This window comes from Nyctibius grandis, chromosome 10, assembly GCF_013368605.1.
Source record: "Nyctibius grandis isolate bNycGra1 chromosome 10, bNycGra1.pri, whole genome shotgun sequence".
NCBI lineage: Eukaryota > Metazoa > Chordata > Aves > Nyctibiiformes > Nyctibiidae > Nyctibius > Nyctibius grandis.
Window position 1 is genome coordinate 18,891,056 of NC_090667.1, and position 23,435 is coordinate 18,914,490.

The following is a 23,435-nucleotide window of genomic DNA, read 5'->3' on the forward strand; positions in this document are numbered from 1 at the left end:
AGGTAACTTCAGGTAACAAGCATCTATGCTGACTGCTAAAAGCATCCGAGCTACGTGCTGTCCATGCTTTTCAGTTGGTTTATACTGAACACCACTATATATACCATGGCATCAACTGGTGCTGTGCCAGCTGAGATCAGGCTCATGGGTTTTTGTGCTATGTGATCTTTGTTTTACACGAAAAGCTGAAGGAAAGTAGATCCTTGTACTGATTTCCAAGGAGGAGTGTATCTGGCACTGGAAGGAATAGAAACCAATGTTCCTGAAAGGCTCTGGCAAATGGGATCGCCACTACCCAAAACCAGCAGGGAACATACCTCTAATAAAGCTAGGGTTTCCAAATGACTAGTAATTAATGCAATACTACATTAATTCACAGCCTTAGTAAGGAAAGATGCTAAAATAGTAGGAACTAATTTTCAATAGTCAGCTCCTTTCCAATTTGAGTTAAATTTGAAATAGCTAAAAAGCCCTCTACAGACATCGAAGAAGGGAAGTTTTGCACATATTACATTTCCAAAAGCACAAATTGCATTTCTGTGAGGAATGAAAACGGGAAACAGTGAATCCAGACATTGAAAGCCCAGTGAAAAGAGTGCATGGACAGGTGAAGCTTAATGACTTCCAGCTGTTTAAAGAAATAAAGCAGGTCCGTATTTATTGAGAAGGAAAAGCTAAGGGTAGCCTTCAACATTTTAGATTTGTCTTTTCCTACTTTGCATAAGCATTTTACCCCCCTTAACCAATTCTCCCCTCCCAGTCCTAGTGTTTCTTAGGAGATATGGAAGAGGTTTTCCAGAACTTAGGATAGGACAATCAAGGTTTGTTGTACAGGTGATGCTCAGCTGGCTATCCTAACACTGCTCCTGGAGAGTAACAGCACCAAAAATCTCAAAGGAAGCATAGGAACAAAAAGATAAATATGAGAACCATTGGTAAGAAATTTCACTAAGAAGTGAACTACTGTTCCCTGGCCTTGCTTAAGATCACTCTTGAGAAAAGCTCCCAAGAAAAAGCAGCCAAACACTGAAACAAAGTGTTTATTCCTCAGCCTTGGGTTATCCAGCTGCAGGTTCTTTTACACCAAAAGCAACAGTCTCCAAGGCAAGAAGCAAAACACACACAGTGATCTCCTGAAGTGTGAACAACAGCTTCCAGCTCATTTTCTTCATCAGAATCATTTGCCTCTCCCTCATTAAATATGTATATGCTATGTAACATACATATCATGTGCATGCCTAGGTATGTTACTTATGTATAAATAATGCATGTTATGTATGTATACACGTAAATATATGCAGACACATAACATGCCCATTTGTTATTACTCTTGGTTGAAGTTTGGATATTAGCAGAAAAGTTTGAGATCTTAGAAACTTTTAAAGTTTGAGCCATCTTAATCCACCTCAAAGCTGACACAGAATAGCAGCCTGGAAAATAATATAAATCTTGTCTCTGTCTCTTCTCTTTGAATTATGACTCAAGCATTAACACAAGCCACATACAGCAGCAACCTAAGTGGGTGAATTTACATTAATTAGCCTGAGATGCTGAACTTAAAAGGCAATTTTTATTCTGACCAATAATGACTTGTCAGGACTTGCCTTATTGTTCCAGAGCCTTAGAGAACAAATCTATTCGCTATAAGATGACAAATTAAAAGCTGATCCTCTTATTTCTGCAAAAAATCTTGTCAAACCAGAACACAAGGGAAAACAGCTGTAGCAGCATGGCTGCTCCCATCCACTAAGGAGCAAAGCTGCTGCAGGTTGTTGCAGTCATTCGGAGTCTCTTGGAAAGCCAAGCCAAGGGTGCCTATACCCTGCCTCTTCCTCTCTCTCAAGTCCCTCATCAAGACAAGATATGAAAACTCCGATAAGCAGCCTGCAAAGTGTAAAAAATGTTACCGCACAAAGTCAGAGAAGACATAAGCTTTCATTTGTCATGCACACCCTTCCCTGCTTACATTGACCAGATCAAGAGAAAAGCAAACCCAAAAGTTTCAGGGGAAAGAGCAACAACACAGGGGCAAAACTCGTTAGCCGGTGAAAAATTCGGTTTCCCACAGCAACAACAAAAAAGGCTGAAAGAGTATTAGCGGGTGAGCCATTAACAGAGGCTTTCTGGAATATCTTCCAGGAAGAAGCTCTGCTGTTAGCTGTTTGTGAGGTAGATGCTCATTTAGTGGAATGAGAGAAAACCATTAATTTTGCTCTGATGCAGCCTCACAGTCAAATTAAGATGCAGAAAATAAGTGAGACCTGCAGTGAGGCTCCACAAAGAGCACAGACAACGGATAGAGCTATCCAGCTCTGCTCACGTAAACTTGGGCTTCCTGATATGAAGAAACCTGGCACAGTTGCTAGACTTTACTCTCCAATGAATCAGAGCTGGACTCTAGAGGTCAGTTGGATCCAGCCTTTCCAAAGATGAAAGAGAGGGGTTACTCCCTCAGGGGCTACCCACAAAACAGAAGATGCAACGCTGATGCCTTCCTGCCTGATGTTCTGGGCTGGAACCAGGTTATCTGTACTAGGGTGAAGGAGTTCAGATAGGCCTGTAAACACATAAGACCAATTTTCCTTTTTGTTAACATGAACATGTCTTTATAAATGAATGGGCAGTGTGCTTTTTCTGGCCCACATTAACCATACTTCCTACTAACCATACTACCACAACAGGAAGAGTGATTATTTTCCCCAAGTCTGAGGAAGCTGAACCATGCAGGAAGAGATCAAACATTCTCAACTAGCCAGGCTTGCTCCCCATGACAGCTCCCTTAGTCAACTAAGTATCTGGTACCTCTTGGGGGTTAGAGATCACCCCACTCTAAATCTCCGGTTTCCAGGAAGATGAGTGGAAGACACCACAGAAGCACACTTCTTGCACAGAAAGAACTATTAGCTGCTCTTGCTAAAAGGATGTGAGCGATGAAATAATTACATCTTTCTGGCTCTCACAAGGTTTACAAGCACAGCCTCTTCAGGCACAGACCAAGGCAGAGACCCAGCTTTGTCCACACCACAAAGGAGGGTGAGGAAAGAAGCCTTTTCCTCTGTTCCTGTCAAACCTCTGTCTCCTTGCAAAAAAAAAAAAAAAATAAAAAAATACAAGGTCACAAGTTGCAATAGGCTCACATGAGCAGGCTTCCTTCAATGAAAGGAGAGTGAAGGTTAGGCAGCTATGAGGAACCATCTGCAACTGCACTGCTTGTGAAGGATGTGGGGAAGAGCTCCTGAGCAACCTGTGATCAGTCATGGTTAAGACTCCTGCCCATCCCTATGAAGCTTCTACTCGGAAAGCCAAGTAGGGTAGAGAACAGTGGAAACATCTTGAGCATTCATCACACTATTGTTCTTTTAAGGAAATAACCTACCCACCTATTCCAAGAAGAAGACAATCCTGTACCAGACTAAAGCTTCCTAGAGTGGGAATGCACCCTCAGAAAAACAAGGTGACATGCAGATTGGGAAAAATAATAATTTTGCAGACCACATTTATCCTGAAGGCTGAATCCCCTGCTATTGAATATAGGATTCCTCCCTTACAACTCTTAAAAATAAATAAATAGAAGGGGGTGGAGGAGGTGCGAACGACAGCACACATTCACATCCAATTGCAAAGAGCTGCAGCTCTGTGCAATGAAACTGCTTCCCAGGAGGGGATTTTACAGTAAGAAAAGAAAAAAAATGTACAAAAGTATTCATAACTATTAACGGATGCCAAAATCAGAGATAGTTACCAATTTGGAAGCCAAAAGGTCAAAAAAAGAAAAGGCACATCTGGCCTATGAGTAACTCAGGAGGAATTTATTTACACAAGGAACAAGTGGCTGACAGAATGAACTGCTGCAGTCAGCACAGAGACCACGGGCTAAGCACAGGAGGCACCCGAGGTCACCAAACACGAAACAGAACCAGCAAAGGAGAGACATGGAGTCAGCTCTGGACACTCAGTTACAGGCCTCAGACAACTTCATGATCAGATCATGTTTTTTGGAATTAGTCTCCAATCCTATTCAACAGAACTATTTTGGAAAAATTGCCACTGAAGAAATAAGCAGAGTCTAATACCTGGAGAAAATTTTAAATCCAGCAGTGTAGAAAGAGGCCTAAATGCCTGTCTTAACCAAAGACACATTTCAAGAGTCACGGGCTACCTCCTTGTTTAAAAGTCCTTTCCGCTGCAGAGCGGCTCTTCCCAAGCTTCACTTCATGAAGCCTGCTATGCCATTAGCTTTCAAATTTGGTAGCTCCACAACTGAGTACCATTTAACTTCAAAGGAGCTAAAGATATTTAAAACATTTGAGCTCTTGAATTTCAAAAGAGCAAAAGACTTCTTGGCAAGAGTGTTACAGAGCACAACTCTGCACCTCTGCCCATGTCTCCCCAGTTGCCCTACCAAGGGATTACCTGCTTTTGAGTCTGTCTGCACAGCCACTCACATGAGCAGGTCTCTCAGAGTCCTGCCAGGAGCTCAAAACTGAGCTGCACATATTTCAGTCATATGGTTGCAGAATTCACAGCTGGAGTGGCAAGAGAAACACCTCCCCATCACACGTAAGATTATGTTCTGCTGTACCTATTACCTTTCTCACCGGGATACCCTTAGTTTGAGATGAACAGACTACACACAACCCTTTCAGGCTGTGCGTTTCACTGACTTTTGGACATCTGAAGCTCCCACTGCCCCTGTTCAAGATAGTGCCTCAAGGCACTGCCTCAAGGCACTGCAACACTAACACATTTTAAAGTATTTTTCTTTAGAAAGTTCTATGTAGAGGCTTAGACTAAAGTTTCTTCATCAGCCTCCTCCTTTGCAAAGAAGTATTTTGCACAGTTACAACATGCCTAAAGAAGGTGTATGTTTAAACTTGAGTAAAAAATCTCTACATCAATGAATATTTCCTATTTTCCATAATATTTCATGAAAAACCGTTTACCAACTTAGCTTACACTACAATGTTTTTATTCATAATTTTCAGTGTCCAAGTTTATCTAAACACCCAAGCACTTTCTAACTGTCCATGTGACATCAACTGTTCAGCATTTGCTCGTAACACTTGACCATACATAGTCTTCTTGTAATTAGTCAACAATAGCAGCAAATCTGTCACATAATGAAACAAGTGTTCTTGTATACTCATGTCAGCTGTAACCACATGTACGAAGCTTTCCTTGTATTTGGAAAAAAAAACCCACCAAATCCCCAAATAAAACACATTATCTGCCCTCTCTGGAAAGAACAAGTTGTATGATGAATTTTTTCACAACATATCAGATCCATAAACATGTCTTTTGATCTGATCCTACACAAATCTTTATACAGACCCTTATGTTTATAGTTACTGACCCCAGGGCACGCATAAGAGCCCATATTTATGAAATCACATGCAAAATCTATACCTCTTATTCTGACTTTCCTTTAGGTTCTCACCACTCAATATTGCAGCTTAAAGCACGAATTTACTCTTACCCCTTGGATTCTAGATCAAAGCAAACACAAATGCTTACAGGATGAAGACACAGGATGACAAGACTTCATTTCTTCCCATCAGCTTCATACAGCATGCATCATGAGTGCTCGCCCTTACCTTTGGTTTTCAAGGCAATTATGCAACACTTAATAGCAACAACCATTCCTTATAATTTAAGAGTAAGCATTTATTTTAGAGCTACTGTAATTCTGATCTAACATTGACTCTCACATCTATGCTAACAGTTATGTTTAATTCACTTCTGACAGCTTTAGTGTTTTCTTTATCACACTTTTGTGTCTATGCTTTTACACCATACTCACGACTGCAATTCCCGTTCATCATCTTCTCTTTCATTTGCGTTGGTCCTTGCACGGAGCAGTTTTACCTTCAAAGCACACTGCATCACCCAAGCCTCATATTTACAGAAAACACAAGCAAGTGGGCAGAGAAACCTTGAAGTTCATGCCTATTGTTGCAAAAATGCCCAATACTCGGATTCATAATGAACCTTAACCAACTGCCTGAGAAAACAGCATCTTCTAAAGGCTCCAGTCTCCCTCTGCCTATGGAAGTGAAAATTGTTTGAGCAAGTTTGTATTCAAGCACATCAACCTTGACAGTGCTTCATGCCTCTTTTATCCCACAGCTTATTTAAGATTCTTTTTTTCTTCCTATTCATCTTGATGACAAACTAGTTCTAATGCCTGTGTTCAGTTACTCTTTCTTAGCACTTGCTTGTTAGTCTGACTCTTCCCATGAGAAATGGGATGCTAAACTGAGTGTTTTTATACAGACAGTTTTGATTAGTAATGATGCTTTCATAACACTTAAGAAAAAAATTATATAGCTACATATGAGATCTTAAGCTCTCCTTGGAAAAATATTCTCTCTGACTAAAGTAAAGGATGAAAACAGATTCAAGATGTGTCAAGAACAGCATTCATGTCTTTTAGGGGTACAAAAACCAAATAACAACCTATATGCCTGTTTGAAATGTAGTTACATCCCAAAACGTCTGCAAAATCTCAGTATTATTCAAGAAGCAGAATCCTGGCATGCTAACACAGCAGCAGAGAAGGATGAAGCAGCTTCACTTTTCACTGAAGGAAAAGGTGACCTCAGCATGAAATCAAGAGCCACAGGTGGCAGTTTCAAGTTTGATTTTGATGGGAAAAATAACTGATATCTCAACTACACAAAATCCACTAAAATATGTACTTCATTATTAAAAAGCAAACATTTTCCTCAAAACAAGAAGAAACTCAATACAGAGTGAAATTTAAGTCTTGCAGTAAGCTGTAGCAGTGACAGTGCTCTTAAAGAGCCCAGCATAATATCTTTCTAAAAGATAAAAGTCATGAAATTCACTTGAAATAAAAGAGTAGGCTGCCATGAATGGCCCAGTTATTACAGAGCCAGGATTTCCATGCTCAGGTTATACTAATTCCTTAAAACTGCAAACCAAGCCTTTTTCAGAGATACCAGCTTTTTAACAGCAAAGAACATTTCATATAAATTCTAAATTTAAACTTAACCTATGGTATTCAAAACAGGCTCTCAGACTACATCATTTATTCTTCCCCTTCTAACTTCAGCAAGTATAACTGCCTTCATATTAAAGTATTGCAGTCCTAATAACCCAATACACAAGGATATTGAGTACTAGTTATATTTCACATTTCTATTCTCATTAAGAGTAGTGAGCTCCTAGTAGAGACCAGGTATAGGCTCTAGCATGCTGCATGATTGTTCTTGTAACAGGCAGGCAGGAAATAGCTGATACCCCCAAAAAAATTCAGACTATATTGGCTTTGGCAGCACCAATCAGACTGTATGACAAGACAAAAATTGAAACTCTACACCTTAACAGCAGGACAGAGTTGCATCACACTGCCAAGGCAAAGCAATGTTCTTAACTGCATAAAAGAGATCACATTGCTGAACTGCATCAACAAACTTAGTTGACCAAGACATTGGTCCTAGTTGTGCCAGCTAGCATCCAAGTTCTCCAGGGCAATCACCTTCACCCCTGCTTTTTAACCAGGGATAGTTTTACCGTTGAAGGCATTCAACAGTTTAATTTACAAGTCTCTATTTACAAGTGTCTATTCATGCTCATAGCTAATCTGGCAGATCTAGTGGAAGCATCATTTGGGCTATTCAGACCAAAAGATAACACCACATTTGTCCAAGGAGTAAGTAGGAAGGAAGAATCCTACTGACCATCACTCAGCTTCTTCTTCCGTAAGTGGCACGTAACAGTAATTTTCCAACACGCTTTATATTCAGGTAGTACTGCTGGGATCAGCAGCTCCTCTGCTGCATGGCCTAGCCAAAGGTTGCATTTGGGTGGCAGTTCAAAATACTTGCTCCTTTGAAGTAACTTAGGTCCCCAAATCAAAGTATGTCTCTTCTGCATGACTCAGCATAGATTCACTTTGCTTTATAAAAATACAGCACCTGGTCCAAACCAACATATTACACCTCAAAGAATCTGCAGTGCCCCATTTTCCATAGGCTCAGAGCATGAGTAGAGCAACCCCCTGTTAACCAACACCACGACATGGATTTGCCTGTCGGAAGTACACAAACAGTTGGTCCCAGCAGCATCTATTAGAGGTTTTGCCAGGTAAACTCTTCCACAGGGGAAGTTTTGTTGGAGGGACAGATGTTCAGGGTGGTTAGTCATTGTTCAAGAGTTTTGCTCAGCAGCTACCTTCAATGCACATCTTAAGAGGTTCTATAATGAAGAACTAAGTTTTAGACGAGCTCAGGCATTTCCTCCCTTTCCTTAAATTACTACTGGATAATATGCTCTGCTAATAACAGCAGTACCGATGCGGGTAAACTTACCATAATCTCCCAATACTGGACACCTTGTCTACGCTATTTAAGCCGTTCCTTGGAATGTTTCAAACTGAAAATGGTGTTTCTTCCCATAAAGGCTTTCTTTGTCTCTGCTGTATTTCAGCCCAGAATTATACTACACAATATCTTAAACTAAAGCAGAGAGTTCAAAGTTAGTCCAGTTCACTATGCTAATAAACAAAGAGGTCACTGAACTGCTAGTTTCATAGCCTGCATAACTTTAGAGTTAGAACAGAGGAGAGGAGGAAAACGAAGAAGTCAGTTTTAGCCAAAACCAGCTGAGGATCAATAAACAATTTCACCTCCCTCCTTCCTACCATCCTCTCCTAGTCACCTAGCACTAACATCCTCCCGTTTTGTTTGCATTCCTTACAGAGCACTCCACATAGTAAGGCATCAGGTTTAGAGCTGTAGACTCAATATCTTGTCCATCACAAAATACTACAGCTATTCCAACACCTCCAGCAATGGACCGAAGTTACATTAAATAAAAACACTACTATGTTTAAGAGAGAACATCTAAGTTAACTAAGATTAAAGAGACTGCCACAGAGCAATAGATGCTGACTAGAAGCTTACCTTTCAACTGAGGCAATGCCATATATGCATAAACTCACTGGTTCACAATCTGCTATTTACAGCTCATGCTGAACAAGATGTACCAAAAACCAGCCACTGTAATACCGTATTTCAGAATCCTGTGGGTATACTCAAATGTACCAAAGATATCCAAAGACTGACAATACAAAATACAGAAGTTTAACTGAAGCATCATCATGTGCAAAACTTAGAACTCATATGGGCAGTAGCTTTAAAGGGTTACTCCCGTAGTAGCCATGACATCCAACATCAGTACTACACTTAGATCAGTGCATCATACTGAATTACTCAGTTGGTGAATTTATGCATGAGATACAGTCAGAACTCGGATGGTTCTTAACACATGGTTCAGGCAACAGATATGAACTGATGTCTCCAAGTATTTAGGAAAGAAGCTCCAGTATAATACGTCACCTATTTCTCACGTGTGAAGTCTATGCACAGAGATTTCTTTTGTCTTTGCTGACTGTCAGTGAAAAGATACTGTGAACAATATCTATTTTCAGGACTGACACCAGCCTAAAGGATTCGTATCAGCTAGCAAAACTAACTTCAGCTGTTACTCACATCTGTGCTTTTTTTTTTGTGGACTATCACCCACACCTACCACACATTCTTAAACACAGGCTGTTAATTAAAAAATGCATATATACATGCACTAAATTTATTTCCCTTTTAAAATCATTATATATATTTGTCCTATAAAGTACAGTTAAACAAAACAAACAAACAAGACTGGTTAAAAACAGACATCCTGCAGCTCAAACAAATACTAAGGAAAAATGGTTTTAAAGTTCAACTGCCTGAAAGAGCCACATGCTTTCAAGTTGCAGAAAGAGTACTGCAAACGAACTCTACATGACTTCTGTACGCTGACCTACCAGAGTGTGATGGGTCCCATCCACACTAGTGCCAGACTTCTGTGTTTTCAGTACATCACCATAATCTGCTGCATCAAAGTTAGTCTTCCACACCATCACCTGCAGAAGAAAGTTATCTCTATTAAAATTTTCCATCTACTTTTGCTTAAAGGTCAATTTTGTCAACACAGAGAAGAGTCAGCAGATGCATACCAAAGTTTACCTAAGAAAGCTTTGCCATTGATTAAATTAAGGATGTTATTTCTAAATACGCTACTGAACAAAAACATAGCATAATGGAGTTCTCTTCCAACATTCTTTGTGTCAGGAACATCATGAAACTAGAGCTACCTAGAGAACTTCAAAGCAACATGCAGAATACACCATTAAAACCACAAATATATTAAAATACCACACTTAGCATTATAGCACTTATCAGCCACACCCCAAACAACTAGTCACTGGTTTATCATGAGATTCGTTCACAGGAAAAGGAGAGTTAGTACTTTGAGACTAGCATTAGAGATCTTGAGCTAGTTTGTCAGCTAAACACTAAACTTAAATCCCACTTACAGACATTCTCTCCTTGATGCAGTACATATTTCAGAAGAGAAGAGAGGCATCTAACACATAAACCACTTCAACATATCAAGAGTAAATCTATGGAGTAAAACCCTTAGCAGTGGCTCTAAAAGTCTAAAATAAAGTTTAAGAGCAACCAATCAACTATTTCAGAAGTCTGAAAGACACCTATGAAACCAAGCAGCTCATCTTAGTTATCAGAAACATCAGTGTTTATTCGTCACTTACAAGTTTTCATCCCTGTTTCACGTGAAATAAAAGCAGCACATGTTTGCAGTACGGGGTGCAAACGGCACCTCCTGATTCCAGCAGGCTCATACAACAGGCCTGTTTGCAGTTCAGTAATTAAACACGTTTTTTTTAGAGAGGTTACGTGTCTAAATTACCCCACAAAAATAACACTTTTTTACCTGTAGAAATGTTCTTGACTATTATTTCTCATATTTCTCTTTGATTCAGAAAGCTAGTATTCAGTGAGGTCCATTCCACTGAAAAAGCTTCTTGTATATATACAACCGGCAATTTAAGACTAATACTGTTTTTAATACACACATATATTGAATGTTAAAAGTTCTTTCCATGCACGAAAGGAAGCACTGCCTGCATTTTCAGATACAAACCTAAGAGGAGAGAGGCAGTTCCTTCATGGGAGCTAAGAACAGGAAAGCCAACAACCACCTCTTCCCAATACATACAATTTGGAAACACACAACCTTGAGCTACGATGGAACAGGCTGCCAAAGAAATCAGTATTTAACCACATGCCATAAACGTACCTTTACAAAGCACACTTCTGGGGAGGCATTGCCATTCAGTGTTTCAGCTTAACAACACAAGGGGATACTTTGCAATGAGCATTACTCTGTTTAAAGAAATCCCATCCATAGGAAAGAAAGAGGTAGCTGATAAAACAAAAGCCTTTTGAAGGAATCTACTTTACACAATGGAGAAATGTAGTCTAACACATGCTCTTAAGCTAAAAATGCAATAAATAAAAAGTCAGCTTCTTGGCTATGCTTAGAAATTAAAGACAAATAAAATTTCTGAAGTTTTCTGTTGAAAAAAGTAACAGTGAATTGCTATATAACTGCAATTTCCAGCTACATCAGGGCTTTTAAGGAAGAGAAACAGCAGCAAAGATGCATATTTATTTCTTGTGTTAGGTACGCGCGTCAAGAGCAAACCTTAATATAGTGACTCCAATACAATTTTGTAAGACAAAAAACTGGATGCATTTCTTCAAAACAGTCTGTTTAAAGGCTTAAACAAAAAGGGGTCTTAAAGAGACAGGATGACAAGCTATGCCACCTATCGCAGCAAATCTATAAAATAAAGTTAACATGCAGCAGCTCATTAAACTGTCATGAGCTACAAGCCCAGGACTGGTTTCCTCCTTGATAGCATATAACTGAAAACATATATTATGCAGAGAACCCAAGCAAGTAATTTCTGCTTTCCCCACTGACAAAAGAAAACAAAACCTAGCAGCTTTTAAAGAAATGTGAATCTGGATTATATCTCAGAACCAGAAGTAAAAGGAAGAGATCTCCCATCCTGCCCCATCTTCAAAAACCCTCCACCGGCAGCATGAGACACCCAGGCTCTCAATCCTACTTTATATATCAAGGTGAGCAGAGGAAAGTCCAACTCTGACTCGAAAAGCTGCGCAACTGCAGCATTAGCACAGCTTTGCACCAGGCTCTTTATATTAATATATAGACACCTGAGTATTTATGTCCAGACTCAAAATCATCTGGTCTCAGTCACTGGAGATTGTTTAGCTACAGTATCTCAAATAAGACTGAGAGGAAAGATCCGTGGGAGGAGGAGAGCATTGAGGAATATGAAATACAGAGTGTTGTAGACCAGTGGAGCCTGGAAGACTATTCAGGGGAAGCATCCCTGCCTGCTTCCTTACCCTTATGCTCGTGTCTCAGAACTAGCCAGTGGCAGATGAGGAGATGATCCATCAGCGTAGCCCATGATTTTCAGGCTCTCTCAACCCAGCCATTTATACACTTATCTAACTTATTCCCCAGCAGCAGATGCCTCAGAAAGCCATACAAGAAGGGCTCTATACAGGGTAATATTTCCTCTATTGTACATACCCATTCCCAGATAATTCTGCTGAAGTTCTTCCTCAGTAAGAAAAATCTGTTTAATATGTCTATTTTTATTTTTTTCTCTTTGAAAGCAGTAAGATGCTTAGAAAACAGTAACAATAAGCAGCAAGGAGTCATAAAACTACCAAATGAAACCAGTCACATACCTGTTCATCAGAACCTCCAGAGGCAAATAAGTCTCCAGCTCTCGAAAAGGCTACACAGGTGGCTGGCCCCTGCAAATACATTTAAAAGATAAGTCTAAAAAAGTGAAAGAAAGCAAATTGCTATAAAGCTCCATTCATTACAGCTTTACAAGGTATTTCTCGTTTGACATCAGCAATCTAAAAGCAAAATTTAAAAAGCTCTCATCTGTCAGGCAAGTGGGCCACAATCAGCATGCTAAGGTCCCTGACACACACTTACCATTTCCCACATTTCTGCCCCCAGTTTCAGACATCCAGTTTTCAATATCTATGGCATAAACACTGACAGGAACAAACCAAGTTTTACAGCTTCAGGCTTTTCCTTCTTCCCTGTCAATCATTCTCACTTCCCTTTAGAATTAGAAATACTTAAAACTCCTGTTCATCTATTGAAAACAGTGACACTGCTGAGTTTTGTTAAATGCAGTCTCCAGTTAGCCACCTGATGGAAAGGTCTGAAGTGGAAAAGGAGATTTAAACACACAGATACACACAGAGCAGCAAAAGGCACACTGAGGAAGATTGTTAGAAGTAAAATACCCTCACACTTGACAATTCTAGGCATGCACGAATCATAAGCCATGTCTTTTAAAAATATAAGTTTTTAAAAAAACATATTTGAGGAGTGACTAATCCACCTTTCAGGCTTCAACTGTCAAGCCTTCAGAACTCACATTTTCCAAGCTCCTCCTCACACCGTGAATACTAGAACCATGAAAGGAAAATGCACTCAGCCAAGATTTTCATGCAATTATGGACCTCCAGGGGCCAGAACTTCAAACGTTACCCAGAATCTTCAAGGCACTGACACCACAAGACAATGTATTTTATGGACCACTGTGTGCACCAGATTCGACATGGAAAATAGTATCTTTTCTCCACATGCTTTCCCAACAGCCTTTCTTTGAAAATACACAGCTGTCACTAAGGGACAGCATAAAACACATGACTAATCATGAAAATAGCCAACAGGTAAGGCTACAAGCAAGAAGTGAAAGAATGAGTTCTACCACAAAAGAAAAGATTGTGGGTTTTTTGTTGTGGTTTTTTGTTTTGGTGGGTTTTGTTTGTTTGTTTGTTTTTTTAAATACAGTCATCACATGCTCGCCTACATATTTTTAGGATATTCCATGCACTACTCACTGCAGAAGACCTAAGCTTAAAGCTCTTTGCCCACTCCACCATGACATAACTTCAAAACATGCCTGACCATCTATCAACCAAAGCAATCAATTTACATCAATTAATTTGGCCAAGGTTAGAAGAATTTTAAGTCAAGGAATCTGTATAAGCAGAATAACCGCATGCATAAGATTCAGCATTCAGAGCAGAATCCAATTACTCATTTTATTTCAGACTTGGCAGTCAAGAAGTCCACAAAGTACAAGACCACTGTTTTCAGAACAGGAGGAAGAAAAAGCCAAGGTTATATGAGGAAGCACTGGAAAGAAGAAGAGGCCATTGAATGGCAGAGCAGCATCAGCAGAATGTACTGTATTTGTACATGAGCTTCTACTTAGCACTACAAACACAGCAGAGTTTTGCAGGAGACAGTTATTCTCTTTGGATACCAGCTAGCAGGACAAGTCCAACGCAGGGGGGACATCCAAAGCCATGAGAAACAAACAGAATCACCGTTTCATATCCCCTTCCACATGGAGCATGCAGCCAAGCAATGATAGAGGCTTTAAACCAAACAGGCACCTGCAGCAGCACAGGAGAACACAAGCAGCAGGCAGGCGCTCCTTACACCACCATCATTTGCCATTTTTAAGCTACAGGCTAATGTTCTATGCAGGTTTGTGTTAGTTGTCAGGTTTTTAACTGAAGGATAGAAGGCTGGCTTAAAAACTGCTTTTCTCTTAGTAGTTCTACAGAAAAGATGCCAGTTAATGCATTCAGGATCATCTTCACACAGCACAGGCACTTGCATTTGAGAAGCCTCTTTCTTAAAACAACAATCAGTTCTGAGAGACCTTAAATGGTGCTGGACTGCTAGAGCACTGCTTCAGTAAAAGCACGCATTTCACACCATGCATCTATTTTAATACGTTCTCAACCTTCAGAAAGCACGCAGGAGGACACACAGAGGAAGGATCAGGCAGGTGCTCTGAGATGCAGTTAAACAGAGCTGGGAAAGCATTACGTGTGTTCAAGCACAGGCACAATAGACAACTGTTCTGCTTAGCAATAAACAGCCGAGGACCCCAGACAGTGAAGTTTTATGTCAGCTACTGAACATGTTACTTTGCAGACTATCCTAAGCCTGAGCTTTTGCCCAAGCTGAAATGGGCAGAGGCAGGAATGAGCACTTCCAGAGCTGCCTGCTGCCAAGTCTGCTGGGAGAGCAAGCTGAACTTGTGAGAGGCTGAACAAAAAAACCCCACACCATCAAAAACCAAACCACCAGAAAAGCCACAACACAACCACCAGAAAACCCTACCACATGAACACACACGTCCTGACAGAAGTAGAGTTATCCTCTTTCAAGTAAGATCACGTATCTCAGAAGTAAGAAGCTTCTGCTCACCTTCTATTAGGTTGCAAGGACAGACTGTTCTATTAAGAGTTCACATCTTCCCAATGGGCATTGCATGGAAATCTCACATCTAGTTTGTTTCTGGTTTCCTTTCTTTTCTCTCCTACTTTGTAGAAGTGAACTCATCATTACAAATCCTGAAGGCAGACAAATACCCAAAGACTGCGTTTGGGGATAAACGGCCCAACTCTCACTGCAATCTGTGTCCCACAGTCCTGCGTGCTTTCAAATATGCTGGCAACAAGGTTATGCCGGCAAAACTAGAGTCTTGATGTGGTCAGTCCCAATGTGAAGAGTTTTAGCTTCCTTAAAACACATCAAGGTATCCTAGATTATCATTCACACCTGCAGTGATTTCAAAAGGTTTTGAGGACTTCTGATAGCAAGATCTCATTCGAGAGATCTTGTCAGAATTGATCCAGTAGCAGCAATTTCAAAATGCACGCACAGCCATCAGCATGACGAAGCTTGTTCAACTAACACAGCATTAAATAGTGCAGATATTTCAAACCAAAGACACCTCCATCATCAGCTGAGACAAAGCGTGCCTTCTGCCTTCTACTCCCACCCATCTTCCCCAGCAGTTCAGCTCCGACCACACTGTCAGGAAGGGAGACTCTCCAAAGAAACCAAAAATACAAAAGCAATAGACAAATAAGCAATAAGAAAGGGTAGAAACAAGTACACAGCCAGAAAACTGCAGAGTGGTGAATATTGCTCAAGATAACAGAAGCAAGAGATACAGAAGCTGCACTCTGACTGTAATAAACCAGTCAGGTTTGCGAGGACAAAAAAAAAATGTTTCAAGACATTGCTTAAGACAAAATGTTCAGGAACAAGCACAAGTGAGGAATACTGGAGAGGAGTGATGTTTCACAAAATTATTTTATCAGTCTAAATATTTCAGTGTATTTAGATAAAATTTAGAACAATACAAATCACATCAAACAGGCGATGAACTGACTCCAAAGTCATGGCATTCTGAAGGGAAAAAAGAAGTTCAACAGAACATATTCCTCCCAAAATAGAAACTGATATCAAAGACTGAATGTGGCCTTTATAAATTGAAAGGGGAACAAACAACTCTACAGACACAACATCCGCTACAGATTTGTTGACATAAATTAAGTGAAAAGTATTTTTGCTACATACACTTACAGCACTCTTCCCGGATATAACAGGTTTGCTATAGCAACATACAAATAATAGTTTGCCAAATACTCTCACAATTTAGTATAAAACGCACAAAACAAAAATGAAAAGCTACACACGCCATTGATTAGACACAGCCTAACTCCCATTTGTTCCAGGTAAGCACAGCAGAGATCCAACAGGTTTCCGATGCAGTCCTGGACAACAGGTACATGGTCAGAGACTGAAGAATTCAAATCTTCCTTCAGATTTTTTTTCCCTTTAAACTTAATTTGCGTTAAACGTGTCAAAAAGCAGCAGTTGCATATTCTTCTACACAAGTTGTAGGGAGAATTTTAGCTTATTTCCCACGCAACTAGAACGCTTGTGATGCAGCAGCTTTCTGAAGGACCACTTTACTCCTCTTTCTGTAGCAAGATACAAATACCCTTCTATTAGTATTTCCTGAGGGTTTAGAAGTTTCAGTTCTGCATCCTCATTGGTGCTAGGTGCTGCACACAAGCTGCTAGCACCAGTCCCCCAAATTCCTACAGCTTCTTGCCTTAGATTAAACAGCAAGCTGCAGAAAGAACAGACTGGACAATGAGATACACCAAGTCAGCAGTAGGAACATTTCTATTAGTCCTCAGGAGGCCAACATCATGAGGACTGTCGAGCTTTTGTGGCATGTCATAGTTTTAATGATACTGGGACTGCAGAAAGTTTGAGGCAAAGTACAGAAAAGGGCAAAAAGTCATTCACTGGAAATGTTAAGCGGGAAGAACATTGCCACTAATCAATATTCAACTCATCTCCTCTAGTGAGAGAGGAGTACCAGGCAGGGTAGAGATAAGCCCCAGGGAGCCTTGAAAAGGACAAATTGCTCACCCACTGGATGCAGCAAAGAAACTGGAAAAAAAAAAAAGGAAGCCATACAGAAGGAATAACAGGATCAAACCTAGTCCTTTGCAGCAGTGGTCCCAACAAACAAGAGTCAGGCAAGGTCAGATAGCCATGCCATGATAGCCGAAACACCACGTGACATCCCACTTCTAGCTGCATACATAGGTAAGAAGGGTGAAAGACAGCATGTTACACAATCTAATCTATGTGCAGACTATCCCCTAGAGATTGAGATTACACCTTCTCCTTGTTTTTCCACTTCCTACAGAAGGAGGCTAGTGATCACAAGGCCTTTATTGCCCTAGCAATCCACAGGTTCATCAGCTTACACTAAATACAAAGCGTTGCCTTAGAAAAAAAATGCTCAGAACTATTCTGAATGGCTTGAATGCATTCATTGCCTGGAGAGATGGGATCCGAAGCCAGGACACAGATTACAACACTGAATGAGTGACTGGCAGGATGCTAATAGCATCAGTAACAATTGACACAGGGATGACAAGAGGCAACAGGAATAGCATTCCTGAACACAAAGCTTTCAAAGGTGGAGCTAAAAATACATCTCTGAAATAAATACTTAAGAGAAAAAGCCAAGAGTTTACTTTGGAGAAATGGAAATATGCCTGGGAGCAGTCACACCTGCATGCAGATAGCAGATGAATGTGTACCATCCATAAATAACAAGTGGACAGTCAGCAAAAGCCCTCTTGAACACCATTTCCTCCCCCATAGAACTGCTGGAGGACAGAAGGCACACAATTTCAAGAACAGCAGGGCCAACACCAACAGTCAATTCAAGTCAAGTGAGGCCAGACTTGCAAGCTTTAGCTAGGAACAGAGCTAACCTTCTGGCTTCAGCATAACAGAAGAAACAAGAGCCAGGCCAGAGAGGGTCCAGAAATAAACCAGAGGAGAGTAGTTTAATGATGCACAGCCTGCATGATGAAAGGAGAGGCAGAGAAGAAGGTAGCTGGAGAGACAAGTGAGGTCAAAGATGCCAGCAGATTTTTTTTTAAAAAAATCCTGGGAGAAACTAATGCAGACCAGAGCAGAGCCAGATAAGAGAGTAAGGGAGGTGCCAAGAGCCTTAACAAGGCATATCTAGAGGATGCAAATGGTGAATTAAAGAAGAGCTGCTTCTTCTGCTGCCCACAAAAGGAGATGTAGAAGTGGGAAGATATGAGCCAGTACATTCAGTCAAACTCTCCTAGAATAGAGTAACTAGTGCAAAGAGAAAAAGGAGATACAAATGGTGATGAGGTCTGAGAAGCAAGTCAGAGGTAGCAACAAGCACGCTGTGATCCTAGACATGGGATCATCAGTTCAAGGCATAAAAAATAATAATAAACAGAGCAGTCATTGCCACTGTTCACAGTGCCTTCAACTGCTTCATGGCACAGGAGAAGAAAGCAAGTCACACTTGGTCCCTTCCAATCCCTAACATTCTGTGATTCTGTGATAACACAAAGGAGAGAAAGGGAAGAGCGAAAGGAACCAAGGAGAAAAGTACAGGGGACAGAGTTGGCAATGGCAACAAGGGATGTTTTCATGCAGAATACCTCTGACAAGAAGTCACACAGATTCTCAGTCCACTGAGCTTTGAAAAACTCCCGTATCACTACACAGAGCAAGACTGTCATGCCTGCACCTTCCTTTGCCAGGAAGTAAAGGCTAGAGCTAACACAGAGAAAATTTACTGGCACCTTATAATTGAATCTTCAGTAGCTTTTCAACTCCTGAAAGCTTCAGTTAAAAAAAAAAAAAAAAATACAAGGGAAGAATAGAGCACTCGTATTTCCTCTTAATACTCAGAAATTCTAGTCTAAATCAATTGCTTGTTGTTTGCAACACACCCCTTCTCTCCCGTGGCTGCTCCACTTCTGTGCAGCCCTGACATGTCCTCACACTCTTCAAAGACGACTAGGCCTGCACAGACATTTAATGCCACCTAGGCAGAGCTGGCAGGAGACAGTAAAGGAGCACATTTGTTTCTTGTGCACCTGCTCAGAAGATCTTGCTCTTTAGTGAGCCAGCAAAGCAGAGAGCACTTACACCACCCACATAGGTGGAATGCTGCTACTTCATGGTTCAAGTCAAGGTTGCTTGGAGAAACATAACTTTGCATTTTCTGTCTTCCTATTTATAAACATAATCATGCAGATGTTTTCTAAATATTTACTGAGAACTTCCATTCCACTAGGGAAGTCAGTCTGGAAACGCTCTAATCAAATCGCCCCAAAGGGCAGACAGGCAGGTATGTACCTGCTCTCTTCTAGCAACTCTCCAGAGGTGACTTACAGGCCCCAAAACATTCTGTTTCTCAAGGATGATTCAGTACCAGAGGTGGACTTACATACCAACCCAGTGTCTCATCTGTATGGAATTAGGCAAGAATACTCCACAGCTTGAAGCACTCCAGAACTAAAATATGCAGCACAATACAGAATGATATTTCACAGCTGCAAGACGTCAACTCCAAACTGCAAACTCCTGCCTCTAACAATCCTCCTGCTATGAGAGGGCGAGCTACATTACAATTAAGGCAGCAATGTAAACTTGGCAATCCTCCCTATGTAAACTACAGCTAATCAGCTGCTAACAAATTCCTGGCACTCCAGCAGTTGCGTCAAAGTATGTCTAAAGGACTTTAAGTTTTTTTTTTTCCTCCTTCAAGTGTCCACTCACATGCAGCCTTCCCAGAACAACTTAACAACAGTCAGCTGTCAGAGTAAGAACACAGTCTCAACCAGCATATTCATCCACACAAAGTCACAACTTAAGAATGTCTTCAGAACAGGCTGTTCATTTGGTGACTAACCTATAGCCCTCACTTAAAAAGGCAAATCTACTTAATGACCAAAAAAAATCCACACCCACTTCATTTTTAGCCACTTGGAGATACTGGCAGAAATCACAGTGAGGCTGGAGGGAAAAAAAAAATAGCCCTCAGTATTAAGTAGCCTGGGTTTATCGACGAGCAGAGCAGGCTAGAGAAGCAGCCAGTGCAGGAACCCACCCCAGCAGCTTCTGATGAAAGCAGAGCCTGTTGTCACTGCCAGTTGCTTACTGTCAATGACGCACATGTTATCATACACTTTTAATGGAAAAGCAAGGTATCTATTAAATTGTGCACTAAAAGAACCAACTCCCAACAACACAGCACGTGCCAGCAGAGGGAATGCCCGCCCAGGGCTATGCCAGGACAGGTTCCACAGCCATCTCAGAGCAGTACCCTTCAAGAAAACCAGAAAGCACTACCAGCCACTTTTATACTTCTACTTGTTTACAAACCAAAGGAGGTGTAATCCCACAACCGCAGCTCCCCTTCAGCTGTGCCAGCATCAAAGCATTTCCAATGTCACTTAGATGCCTAGGAGAGAGTGGCAGATATCTAACTGATCTGAAACAGTGAGGGAGGGGGAAAATACTACAGAGCTTTAACTCTACTTCTGAATAAATTATTCAAACCAACCGTTTTGTATGGCTAAGTACAGCATCAGCCGAAAGGGACTTTTTATTGTCTGATTCTGAAGACCTCCATCACCATAATCAGTTTTGGACTCTCATTCAAAGCAAAACTCTTTTTTGTGCCACTGTACTCCTCAAGGAGCAGCCTACAGCTCAGAAGGGTGGAAAATGGAAAGCAGGTTCAGCCTCCTGCTGAACAATAACCAGGCACATCCCTTCCTGAGGCAAGGATGAGAGGTGCAAAGATCCACTGTCCCTCCGTACTTACCCTTGTCAGAAAGCTACTTCCTAAGCACTCACTTGGCCAATTAACACAGAAGAAAAATATGAAAATGAGGTTAGGACAACAGTAAGAAGCTTTGCAGCCCCTACCCAATAGGAGTATCCACTTAGTCCAGTTTTCAAAGTAAAAAAGTTTTATGCAGTCGAGGTTTATGTATTAGGATAGCCAGCATTTATTATCTTCCCTCATTCTTTTCAGCATTTGAACCCTTTGGTCAGTTTTAATCAAATCTTCCCATGAAGTAGAGCTTTAAGTATGAGGTTGTTCTATTTTCCCATTAATATTACAAAAAAAAGTTTATTAATACATAATATAAGAGAAGTTACAGAACAAACTTGACGTTTTTTAGACATCAGACAAGGCAGTAACTAAACATAACGCCACACGAAGCCAAAATTATCAGTTCTGCAGCTTACACAGCTACCATTATTGCCCACAACCATCTCCACCACCTCCAGTATCTTCAGAGACTGATTTTTCCCCAGCTAGTTTTGATGCTTTAAGACTCAGCCCCATTTTAACCAAGAGACAAGTGGGTCAAGAATGTCTGTTCTCTTTGTCCCTTTGGAAAGGGAACCTTTAAAGCAGCTCTGCTTTTTCATGCCTTTGAGCCCCACTCAGCATGGACAGTGAAATTAGTCCATCTATTTTCATTTAACATTTAAAAAGAGAGCTCCAAGCATTCATATAATTAACCTTACAAGCAACACATCCAGCAGCATAATACTAATAGGCCAATCAGTTAAACTTAACCAACCAGCAGCATTTATCACCTTCAATTATTTAATTCAGTCCATTAACAAAATGGAAACATGTTCCCAAAACCACATCCCAAAATATATTTCCTCCATTTCACCATTACTGTCCATAAGTCTCCTGTCAGATGAATAGCATTTATCTTCACAACACCTATGTCAGGGGGCAAAGTGTCATTTGCACCAGTCTAGACAGAGACAGTCAGATCTGCGGTACAGAGTGCACGACAGACCCAGGATTAGAGTCCAGGGCACAGCTCTGACTGTGCCCCTTGGGTCTTAGACTTGCATCCTCAATACTGGAGCTCCCTTTCTATCTTGCTTTCTCATCCTCTCCATTCCTGCTTTACCTCCATCCCTCCCCATAGGCCTTCCCTTCAAAACAGTCATTATCTCAAAGATTATTATTAGTACTATCATCATTGTTTTACGCAAGGAAGTTTTCAAAAGTTTTTTGGCCATGAAAAATGAAAGGCTCAAACACAAAATTGCCCAGTTTGTTGTGGGTTTGTATGTTACTGTAGAAAAGGCTTTGTCTCACCTGGTGACCGTGAAGAGTATACAGAAGTCTTCCTTCTAGTAAGTCCAGAATTTTAAGAGTTGAATCATTGGAAGCAGTAACCAGATAGTTTCCAGAGGGGTGAAAGGAAAGACTGTTTACCACAGCACTGTGCACTAAAGATGGAAAAAACATACATAATGACCGAGCCCAGTTTACATAAGCCCAAGGCAAAAGAATAAAATAAAGTACAAGCACATTCCAATTTTCTGTTATAAAGTTTAACAGGCAAATTATCACGGGGGCAATATTCCACAAAAACCCTTCAAAGCACCAGAGAACAAGGGCAGTATTCAGTTCTTGTAAAAATAGGCACTACTTTATTGAACGGAAATAGGAAGCTTTGCCAATTATTCTGGGAGATTTAAGGCTACAGAAGCTTCCAGCATAGCCCCAAAATGTAACTACATGCACAAGTGAGCTATACGATTCCGTGACAAAGATGGACATCGACATATTTTACTACTGTGGAGCTGCTGTTCTCACTCCTAAGTGATTCTAGAATAAAATCTATATGCTGGTACCTTAAGGAAAAGACTGAAACTATGATGAAAGACAAACTCAAAACTGGCATTGAACAGATTATTTTTGGTTTACTACCTGACTCTAACCAAGACCGGGTTTCAGAGAAACTAGGAAAGAAGAACCAGCAACTTGAAAACGGTCCAGTATAAGCATTATTCCTTCAGACATCCAATTCACCTCACCAAAAATTTAAAACAAGTATGAATAACTATCAAGAGTGCAAACTTCCAATAAAGCAATCCTTCCTGCATGATGATGAAGCCTAAGAGGTATTTTGAAAAGAGTTAAAGAAAATGCTCGGGGAGGGGGGAAGAATCAAACTACACTTCTAAGATCACTCTGACATTAAACATCTAATTCATGCAGGCTCCCCAAACTTTTACGAAACAGGCTATTGAACATATTTATTGATGAGAACATGCAGTACTTCACATATGCACAGCTTTCTGAGCATATGTGACATTACAGAACATTAAGACTATGCTTGAAGAGGGTTTCAACTATCCAATGACACAAAATCACAGAATGTTCGGGATTGGAAGGCACCTCGAAAGATCATCTAGTCCAATCCCCC

At 40.6% G+C, this 23,435-nt stretch overlaps 1 protein-coding gene across 5 annotated transcripts in view; it reads right to left on the reverse strand.

The window, feature by feature from the left end:
• Positions 1-23,435, reverse strand: part of POC1A (POC1 centriolar protein A) — a 58,798-nt gene that overhangs the window by 19,534 nt on the left and 15,829 nt on the right. For all 5 annotated transcript variants that reach the window (XR_011048840.1, XR_011048839.1, XM_068408791.1 and 2 more), the window contains exons 7-9: positions 22,319-22,452; positions 12,660-12,728; positions 9,830-9,928 (exon numbers count right to left, since the gene is read on the reverse strand). Coding sequence is in view for 3 of the 5 variants with exons in the window: in XM_068408791.1 (XP_068264892.1) it covers positions 9,830-9,928; positions 12,660-12,728; positions 22,319-22,452 (302 nt within the window). In the remaining 2 variants the exon portion in view is untranslated. The remainder of the gene's footprint in view (positions 1-9,829; positions 9,929-12,659; positions 12,729-22,318; positions 22,453-23,435) is intronic.